This window comes from Arachis ipaensis, chromosome B9, assembly GCF_059453495.1.
Source record: "Arachis ipaensis isolate K30076 ecotype BB chromosome B9, ASM5945349v1, whole genome shotgun sequence".
NCBI classification, from domain to species: Eukaryota; Viridiplantae; Streptophyta; class Magnoliopsida; order Fabales; family Fabaceae; genus Arachis; species Arachis ipaensis.
In genome coordinates, this window is record NC_142444.1 from 22,769,375 (window position 1) to 22,780,668 (window position 11,294).

Genomic DNA, 11,294 nt, shown 5'->3' on the forward strand with positions numbered 1-11,294 from the left:
TAATTTAGAAAAATAAAATAAAGTCCAGTAATTTATCTTTCGAATGCACACGTATGTAGAATAACTTTTAAGAAGGAGTCACATATAGTAAATACGGTCGATGATTGTAAAACTGTATACTAACATTGATATAATATTATTTCAGGTATATGTTTTGCAGGTATCAAAGAAAAGTGTTGAGTTATTTTTTGGTGGGTTTAAATTATTTATTGTTTATTAGAGAAATTTGTGCATTAGAATTCTCTAATAATTTATTATTTATTTTGAGTTGATTTTAATATGTTCTTACTTGACAGTAAAACAACATATAAAAAATTGTTGGTGGGTCTTATTAGATTATTTATGGTCACATTGAGTATATATGTTTAATTTATTGAAAAAAATAAATTACTAAAACTAATTAATAACTATTTTAGAGTTAATACATTTAATATAGATTAAGAAAAAATAAACAATATTATATGTTATATTTTTATTAATCAAATTATTATAATTCAAATTAATCTTAACAAAAGAATTTAAAATTATAATTTCAATCTTATCACGTGTATGGCACGGGCTATTACACTTGTATAGCAATAAGATCAACATTGTATCGTAGTGAGAGCAAGTTCGTCGAACTCATAGGCAAACTTTATGTCAGTAGCTAAGTTTGTCGATTTGAACAAACTATCACCGATCTTTAGGCAATCTTTATAAAGCTAAAAAAAGGTAGATCCTGAAATAGCATTCATAGTAAGCTACTCATGAATAAAGTCTTCTGGTTTAAGATTTAGTTTGTGAAATCTAAAAATAGCAGCTACAGCATGCTTGCATAGTAAACCTAAGCAATCATAATATATGCATAAGCAAAATCAACAGTTTAGCAAACTACCATTTCAATCTATGCATAATAATTTTTAATTACAAAACCTTAATTTTATACTTGTTAGTTGTCATATATTACAAGTGTATGTTTTCTCTCTAAGATTGACACCAACTTTGTGATTCTTCCTTTGAACCTCAAATATGACTCTATCATCATCACCTGTTCATTCAGTATTCCATTTGTTACTTTCTAGTTTAATAATCTGATCTAGCTTCTGCTATTGAACTGGAGCCAAATTTTCAATATACTTCATCAACTTTTTATGGAAGGTCATCTTTTTCATAACATAACACCTTAGGTCTTCACACATAGTCAAAATGAACTTGCTTCGATAATCCACAATCTTCACATTTCATAACATTTGGGCTTGCTGTTGTTGTAGACCCAATATTCTATCCATCTATAATATCTGGTTGAGCTCAAATATGTTTTTTAGTCCTGCCTACATATTTCTTTGCTGCCTTTTTTTTTCTAAGTACTAAGAGAGTGATCCACAGCCTCTTTTGTCTTGCCATTCTTCTTTTTTGGAGTCACGTTCTTTTTTGGAGTGACATTTCTTTTATTTGTAGAAATATTCATCTTTTTTTAGTCAAATTTTTCTTCTTTATTGTTAATCTCTTCTTTTTTGGAGTCAAAAATCTCACGACTACTACTACTATTATCAGATTCAAACCTAGGTGGGAGGAGACTTGTAAGTTTCATCTTCTGCACTCTCATAACCATCATCAATAGATGAGTCAGTATCTCTTTCCAAATCAGTAGCAGCCTCCAACAACTCAGGATTATTTTCATCATGATCACAATAGACATATAGTTCATCAGTCTTTATGTTAGCCATTTTATTATCACACATCTTATTAATCTCTTTGTCTCCTTTGAGAATGTGGAGTCCAGACTCAATATCCCCTACAATAGGGTCTTGCCAGTATATCTCCTTGTGAGTTTGGTAACTTAAGCCCTTAAGCATTTTCACTAAGTCTTTGAAATTCATAAAGTCTATATCCAACTTAGGAAACCTATGAACCTTATCATCAATATAGTTGGGTACACCATTCTTATCTCTTTCAAACCATCATCCACAGTGAAACACAGACACAATTTTGTAAGTTATTTGTAGCAAACGTAACAGTAAATTAAACTAAACTCTAACAAAAATAATTTTTAATTAACGCATAATACCTCACTCAACACTAATTAGAAATTGTTAACTTATTTTCATTACTTGATTTCTTTACTAAACCCTAAAACAAAAAAAAAATATTTGTAGTCCTAACAACTAGACAAGTCACTAACTACAAATTGCATACAATGAAGCTATGAAGGAGGACCACCTAACAAGACCACACTCATAGGACCACAATCAAACATAGAAAAATGATAGAAAACAAAACAAATAACCTACCTCGTGTTCCTTGTATAGCCCGTCACCACAATGTCACAATGACGTCAGCTCTTCTCCATCACTACATTGTTATGTTGTCATTCGCCCTCCGTCACGGTGTCCTTTGCTGGATAATTTCTAGCGCGAAAGAGGGTGTTGACTTAGGATTTTCTTAATTGTCAATGTAAAGAAGGGAGAAGAATGGAAGATTCTTTCTATATAACGTCGTTGGTGTGAAACGCAACATTTTGGCCTCTTTAAAACATTGGTGTTTTGCTTACTATACCAGGGGTCAATTTGTCCCAAAAAAATTATCCAATGACATTTAGGAATGTTCTGTTACACGTACGAATGTTATTTGATACTTAGGATTGTATTTGCCTCCTATTGACAGAGACTTTAACAGAAAGATTAGAATGCTGAGGAAAGTGATGGATAGGAATCGCGATGGGATTATGCTTTTGTTAAGGGGCGGAAATGAATTTCGTAAAATTATCAAGGCCGGGGTGAAGTTTTACTCAAATAAAAAATTCACAACATAATCGCGAAATAATTCCAAATAATTTAAAGCAGTATCGAATTCAAGTAAAAGACATCGATTATGCTACGTGTATACTAAAATCAGCTACCGACGTCAGCCATCAGTATAAAATACATGTTAAAGTATAAATACACATTGAAAATAAATTAATCAGATATATATTTATAACAAATATATTGATGACTGATTTTAATGATTAATTTTAATGTACGAATAACAATTTTAAAAAAACATATAAATAATTGTAAGCCAGTATGAATTGTTGCTTAATTTTAATTTTTCATAATTAAGGAAGAATAGGAGAGAATGGAATAACAAGCTTTATGTAATTTAAAAAAAAAATAAATGTAAAGCTCTAGATTCACAGGTTAAAAGAAAAAATCTTTCTAAGAAACTGTTTTAAATGCATATTAAAATGTGGAAACAATCATTTTTAGAAGTTAGCATACTAATTAAAAGATAATAACATAATATATGTTTTAGTATGTATAATAAGAATGAATTTTGATATAATGTGATAAATTAAATATAAATAATTAAACTTAAATCTCAAAATACTTAAGTTAATTAATTTTTAAAATTAAAAAATACTATAATCAAATGGGGCCTGCTACACATACAAGCAAATAAGGCTTACAAGCCTTACAAGTTGGCCCAGCCTAGAAACACTACACGCGCACTCACTCCCTTTGAATGGAGCGTCAATCCCACGCGCGTCACTCAACGGTTACACTTCGCAAAAAGCGCTCGTTATGGCGCACTCTTCCTCTTCTCCTTCGAAGAAAACACAAACCGTCAAGTTTCGAAGAACATTCCAAACTGAAGAGATGTTCGAACTCGTCACAAAGATTAGCAGAAACCATCAACAAAAGACAGAACTCTCCATCAACAATCTCCAGAAAAAATGAAGAAATATTACTCAAGGTACGTTACTGTTTTACTCATCTTGTAGATCTTTCACATTTCTGTTTCTGATTTCGAAATTGAAGAACTAGGTTTTACTGTTCTTCTATGTACTTCTAGGTTTTACTGATCTTCTTGTTCTAGCTCTCATTTTACTGTTTTTGATGTTCTTCTTGTTCTAGGTTTTACTGTTCTTCTAAGTTCTTCTAGGTTTTACTATTCTTCTTAGTTGTTCTAGGTTTTACTGTTCTTCTTGTTCTAGTTCTTCTCGTAACTGATTTTTGGGAGTATATTGCGTAATTTGGTGGGTGTATATAGAGTAATTTGGTGGGTGTATATGGCATAATTTGTTGGGTGTATATTTCTGAACTGATATTATGTAATATAATCAACTGTTGCAACTGTTCTAATATTGCTTGTCCTTGGGTGTATATTGCTTGACCTTGTATATTTATGCATATTTGAGTGAATTGAACATCATTTTGAACTGATATAATTAAATACTTATGAGAATCCGTATAGGTGTATGTGGCTGATCTATGGGTATATCTGGCTGATATCTATGGGTGTATTTTTCATTTCAAAAAAAAATGGCAAGCAAAAATCAAGCTGAAAAAAATGTATATATGTCTTGGATCAAATCATTTTTTCATAATAGAAATATATCTGACCCTAATTTTGCTTTATTTACAGCAAACCAATGACCTAAAGTGTGCAACCCATCTGTTGAGTGAGAAATTCAGAAATATGAGCGAGGAGAAGAAAGCAATTGTTAGGAATTTGGGATTTGGTGGCCTGATGTACATCCCGCCGCTAAGGGTGCATCACCAAATATTAAAGGAGTTAGCTAACTCCTTTAAATTAGGGAAAAACACACTCGAAACTGGCTACGGTTCGTTTAAAGTAAGACCAAGAACAATAGGGGCTGCGCTTGGCAACAACGCATCAGGTAACTCGTTACAAACATAGGTGTATATGAGCCATATTGAGGTGTATTTCAAGTGATGCTTGGATGTATTTCAAGTGATTTTCATACAATGTTGTTTCCCTTTTTGTAGGAGATCTACTACCTCAAAAAGTCAATTATAAGGATATTTCTGAAGACAACAAACAAATTTTTAGAAGATTCCAGGAGAAGACCCTAAAAAATCTAACAGATGAGATGATGGCTATTGGTGTTGATAATGAATAGGATCGCCTCATGTTCAAGAGGATTTTCATCCTCTATATACAGATGGCGTTTCTGTTATCAACCACAATAAACAAAATCTTTCCTGTGCACCTGGCACCAATTTTCAAGATGGACACGATAACAGAGGGGAACTGGAGAGCACATGTTCTGAATCTTATCATCAAGGGAATAACAGATTACAATCTGAAAAAGAAAAAGGCAATTGACGGCTGCCTGTTTGCCCTGATGATAGTTTACTTCCATCTATCAAAAAATAAAGACAAGAAAAGAGAAGAAAGACCTCCAGAACCCTGGATTGCCAACTGGACTAGAGAGCAGTTGGTTGAAAGAATGAGAGCAGAAATGGAGGAACATATGGTAAGTGAAAAGAATATCTTGGGTGTATTTTATTTACTTGAATGCTGCTAACTAAAATTTCTAATGTATCAGGGAATTGTAAAGATGGCCGAAACAAAGGAGAAAATGAAAGAAATAAAGAAAAAAGAAAAAAAACAAAAAAACCAAAAAAACAAAAAAAAAAGGAAGGCAAGTTCATTATCATCATCTGAGACTGAAACAACTGAAAGTGAAGTCGATTCTACCTCTGAGTTTGAGACTGAAGAAGACTCAGAGGATTCAACAAGGAAACAACCCACCCGAAAAGCCAAAAAGTAAGTAACATACTTGGATGTATTTTGTTTATCCAGTTGGGTGTATTTTGTGCATTCATTTGGGTGTATTTTGTGCATTCATTTGGGTGTTTTCAAATGATGATTGTTTGTCTTCCAGAATGGAGTCCAAAAAAAGAAAGAAGATTCAGGAGGATTCAGATTCAGAATCTGAATCAAATGATGAGTAATGTTCTGAAATTATTACTGCTTTCCTTTGGGTTTATTATCAAGATTTTATGTATTAACAGAGCGTCTCTTATTAACTTTTAGAAGCGAAGAATCATCACCAGTAGAGAAGCAAAAAACAAAGAAAAAGACTCAGAGAACACCACAAAAGTAAGCACTTCTTTGGATAGTATTTTCTGATCAATTTAATTTTGTATTTCTGATTCATACTTGTTTTTTTTTCCCCAGGACACAATCCAAAAAGAAAAAGGTCATTGTTGAGGATTTATCTCCTGAGCAAGCTCAATCCTATCATGGGTACAGTACTTTGTAAGCTATATTACCGTCTATCATCAAAATTATATTTGTTAACATGTTCTTTTATGCATGTACTGTCAGATCTGAAATTGGAACTGAAGAATTAGATGAATTCTTAAGGGAAAAGAATGAAAAATCTGCTGCACAGGGGTATGTCTTGTTGGGGTGTATATTTTAGATTTTAAGGTGTTTTCTTTGCTGATAATTGTTTCTTGTTTTCCAGGGAGAAGGAAGCTGACATGCGATCGACGGAAGGTCACTATGTCTCATTTGAAACGTAAGAAGCTTTATTTGATAAAATCTTATTATTCTGATTTAACAGTATGGTATTTTTTATGAAGAATATGTACTCTATTATGTTTAGAATACCGGACGTAAACTTAGGAAGTGATGATCCTTCGTCTCAAGGACACACAAATCAAAGCAGCATAAACAAACCAGCAGAGAGCATGTAATTTCTCTTTCTAATAATCGTTGCTTTTATTTTTTTATTACCTTCTACTTTTAATTCTGTATGTATTTTTTTTTAGAAAAAAAAGCCCTTTAATGTTTTATTCGAGAAAAAAAAGGCAGGAAAAAAAAGCAAAAACTGGAAGTATGTAAGTTCTCAAAAAACAAAGCCTGTCTTTCTTTTGAATGCTTCAGATGTATTTTTGACTTTCTTAGGGTGTATTTTAGGTTGAGTCTGGTTGAAGAGTCAGCCAGTGAGCCAGCTGAAGAGAACATGATGGTTGTGCGGGTAGAGACACAGTTGCAAACAGAAGCGCTTGCAATGTGAGTTTTTCAAGAAAATTTCAACCTTATAATCATTTTATTTTCGGGGGCTTTGTTAACCTTTTATTTTTCTTCTTGTTTAGAGTTCCGATTCAAGTTTGTCTACCACTATCCCAAACAACCACTGTGCCAGAAATTGAACTAACCCCTGTGATAGAAAATGAACCAACCCCTGTGCCAGAAATTGAACCAACACCTGAAAAGTCTCCAAGTGAAGAAAATAATGAAGGAACTACAAAAAGGTAAGGAATAGTCTTGGGTGTGTATTTAGTTACAGTTTGGGTGTATATTTCCCCTGTTGGGGTGTATATTTTCACAATTGATCTCTGACTAGTTTTTTTATAACCTGATTAATTTTATGTAACCCTGAAGCATTCCTGAACCACCCCAAAAACCTAAAGAAAGCACACCCACGCTTCCACCAGCTCCATCTAAAATGTAAGTTCATCAGAGTAAAATCAATGTTTTGTTATCATTCGTATATTCTTATTCTTAAAATACGTTATACATGATCACGCAGTAATCCAGCCCCAGAAGACGCTGCTGCGCTGATGATGATGGCACGGACAGCATCGTACGTTCCTAAAAAAGGTCAGATGCCATCATTCAGCCTTGGCTTGACTAATTCAAGCCAAGAAGAAGCAGCAATGCAGGAGCGGGCGGAAACGCAAGATGGAGAGAGGGCAAAGACTCCTGAAACCCCAAAACTGCTAGAACAATTAGGGGATCAGGTAGAAAAAATTGCAAGTGGTGGGGTGACAACAAAAGGAAAAAGTCCACAGATTCGAAAGGAAAGTGGCGGAGAGAGTTTCGAGAAGTTTAAAACTCATGCGAGGACGAATGAAAATACGGCTGACATGAAAGAGAAATGCTACATCTGGGCCACACGAGTGAAGACATACGAAAATGGACTAACTAATGAGTATGACACCGTGTGCACACTCAAAGCACAATATAGTTACATTTTATCAAAAATCCACCTCGCATCACTCGCAGCTGAAACGCATATAGAAGCTGAGGTAATATTACAATAACCTTAATGTTTTTATCACCAAAATTAACTGCAATGTTGATTGATGTAAATTGATTTCGGCATCTTTTTCTAGATTATCTCTGCCATGTGCCTCATCCTAAACTAGCAAAAGATTAAAAGGTTTCAAGAAGAAGTATATTGTCTCCCTCCTAATATTGTGGTAAGGGTTGCTTCAACGAATTTTGGGTGTATTTTCTGCATTCCTTTGGGTGTATTTGCTGTGTTAAATTGGGTGTATTTCATGTGTTCATTTAGGTGTATTTTATGTGTTCAATTGTGTGTAAGTTGTGTATTCATTTGGGTGTATTTTCTGCATTTGTTTGTGTGTATTTTCTGTATTCATTTGGTGGTTCACAATTTTTGCAGAACATGGCCATTGCAAATCATCCTGAAGGGGGTATTCTTACCGCCTAAAAATAATAAGCCATTCAGGGTGGAAGACTATCCAATATTTATACCCTTCTTGGACCTTAAAAAATTAGCATCGCATCGTTATGTAAGTTTTCATTTCTAAAACTTCTTATTACCATTCTTTACTTATAGGCCAAACAAACTAAAACAGTGTTCAATCTGGACATACTTCAGATTTTTGCACCTGTTTGTTATTCACAACATTGGTGGTTATGGTTGGCTGATACAAGAAAGCGGAAATTTTATATACTCGACCCAATTCACACGACATCTCCGTCCGATAAGAGAATGGCCCTAAATACATTCATTGTAAGTTGGTTCTGTGTTCTGTATTTTAATAGTTGAATGTATTTCTGTTCAATATAAGGTGTAAGTTTGTGCTCCTTTGGGTGTATTCCTTTATTAAATTTATTCATGTATTAATGATTTGTTTTGTGTTTTAAGAGATATGTAATTTCACGAATTAGAGTATATGATGGGGGGCACCTCTGAAGAGAAGGGACAAGGACAAGGAAATTGAACCGCCATACATTAACATCTCAGGCCAAAAGACAAGGTATAAATCTTTCACTCTGAAAATTAACCTTTCCAATATGTAATTTGTAATTTATTTTCTTGGTTTTCAGCTATGACTGTGCTATTTACATAATGAAGTGGCTTGAGATAATTCAGCCCAAAAACATTAAAAGGTTGAAGTATGAGTGGGACAATTGGACCCAGGTAAATGTGTTTAAAACTAAATAACTCTGTATTACTTTACTCAATTAACATGGTTGATTAAACAGAATATTCTTTTTAACTGTAGGACAAGGTGGACCACTTTAGAGTAGAATATGCTTTCCGGATTCTATTCCATGAAATGAATCAAGACAAAGCTGAAGCCATTAGGGGAAGTAATGCAATAAGACTGTCCAAGCCATCCTCATTGTTATTGAGTCCATATTGTCAGATAGATTCTAATGATATTGACACTAATTAATGTAACTATTATATAGTCTTGTAAGAAATTGAACAGATGATGTAAAAATTTGCCAATTATGAGTAAAACTCTCTCTGCTGTATTTAAAATGTCTGAATTACAGGTACTATAATATGAAGGAAAACATCAAACTAAATATACACCCATAACCTGACATTTTACACCGAAAGAAAGTTGAATATACACCCAAATATCTATCCCCTGATGATTTATCCCAAAACTCTAAACCCTGAAACCCTAAACCCAAACCCCTAAAACCTAAAACCCTAAACCCTAAACTATAAACCCTAAACCCTAAACCCTAAACCAACCAACCTACTATACACCCAGATCATTGATTTTTACACCCATAAGATCTCATTTTACACCCAAGGAAAGTTAAAAATACACCAGACTTCTATCCACTAATGCTTTATCCCTAAACCCTAAAACCTAAACCCTAAACCCTAAAACCCTAAACCCTAAGTAAAATGTGAAACACAAGAAAATTCAAAAATACACCAAAAAAATAGTTCTTTTACACCCATATTCTGTAACTATACACCCAAAAAGTTATCCGCTGCTACTGGTTCCCTGAACTGATAATTCATAACACGTCCTTGATATTGGCTTGAATTTGAACGCACCACTGATGCAGCAGCAAAGAGATTTAACTAGATATAATAAACTCACATATTAGCTAAACTATTAACGAGAAAATTAAACTCAATCACCACATATTTAAAGAACATCACTTTTACCTCGTTTAAAACTTTCGTTTTCTTCTTCTTTGGGGCATTTGCAATCTGTTTATCCAACTTTGAACCTAGCCTATTTTTGGGACGTCCTCTTGTTCGAATCCTTGGAGGGCTTTGAAGCTCGTTAACAGATTCCAAGTTGGCGTCTTCGTGAGATAAAGAATATGTCCCCTTCCTTTTGGCTTTCATTGATTCCATCTCAACCATGACGTTATCGTACGCACGGTGCATAATTGCAGTAAGCTCCTCCGATTCTGATGCAAATTCGCAAATATTTTGCGAACGAAAAACCAATTCGTCAAACCTCTTGCTTCTTGGCTCCAACAATGGCTCGTCGTGCTGCTCTTGATGTGTGTGTGTCGCCACTTTACCTTCTTGCTCCATCGTTCCAATATATATCTCGATGACATTTGGCTTACTCGTTCAAAACTTAACACACTTAGTGTGTGACGGCACAATATCCCTCTCGACTCAAATAATAAGCATTGGCATTTTACCTCGGCTGCTACTGAGTCATAAATAACCACAAACTTGTTGAATATTGAGCTGAAAACTTGTTCTCCGACTTCGTATACTGAATAGCCTAGAGCGAAATTCGTTAGTCTAGTGATGCAATTCGCCTTTCCTCTGAATTGTGCTTGGACTTTCCTAAACTTTTGATGAGTGTACACATCTTGAAACCGAGCTTCAATGGAGGATTTGGTTGCACACGGTATGACCGTATGAAAATCTGCAGCATCTGATTCTCTCTCTGCTTGCTCCCTGCTTCCGAGGCAATTATCGTATTGTTTGACGAATTGAATAAGCGAGCTGTTCCGGGTAATAAACTTGTTAAAAAATGAATGCATGCTCTCGCTCCTTTGTGTGCTTCTCATCCCTGCCCAGAAGTGGTGATCCAGATAGATTGAAACCCATATATGACGGTCTTCATAGAGATCTGCAGAAAACACCCAAAAACAGACTATAAATACACCTGAAAAAAATACAATTTACACCTCTGCTGCAGATTTTTAACAACATTAGCCACTTGTTGTCCACAAGACCAAAATTCAGCAGAAAATCATTCCAATTCCTATCAAATGAATCTTTACTATGAGAGTTCCAAACAACTTGGCTCAATTCTTGTTCTATTTCAGCATGTCCCTTGTACCCATTTAATTTGCTTGGGATCTTCTTCGTGATGTGCCAAATACACCAACGGTGAATTGTTGTTGGCATACAAGCCTCTATAGTCCTTTTCATTGACGCGCATTGATCGGTGAGAAACCCTTTCGGAGCATTTTCCCCCATGCAATGAAGCCAACATTGAAATAACCATTTGAACGACTCAATTTCTTCATTT

General features: G+C 34.3%; 1 protein-coding gene across 1 annotated transcript; it reads right to left on the minus strand.

Moving 5' to 3' along the window:
* Positions 1-9,660: 9,660 nt before the first annotated feature.
* LOC148544010 (uncharacterized) lies at positions 9,661-10,470 on the minus strand. The gene is made up of 2 exons (XM_088498243.1): positions 9,956-10,470; positions 9,661-9,868 (listed from the first exon to the last, which is right to left on the minus strand). Exons 1-2 carry the CDS (start codon positions 10,334-10,336, stop codon positions 9,752-9,754), a joined length of 498 nt encoding a protein of 165 aa, XP_088354369.1. The 5' UTR covers positions 10,337-10,470; the 3' UTR covers positions 9,661-9,751.
* Positions 10,471-11,294: the final 824 nt, after the last annotated feature.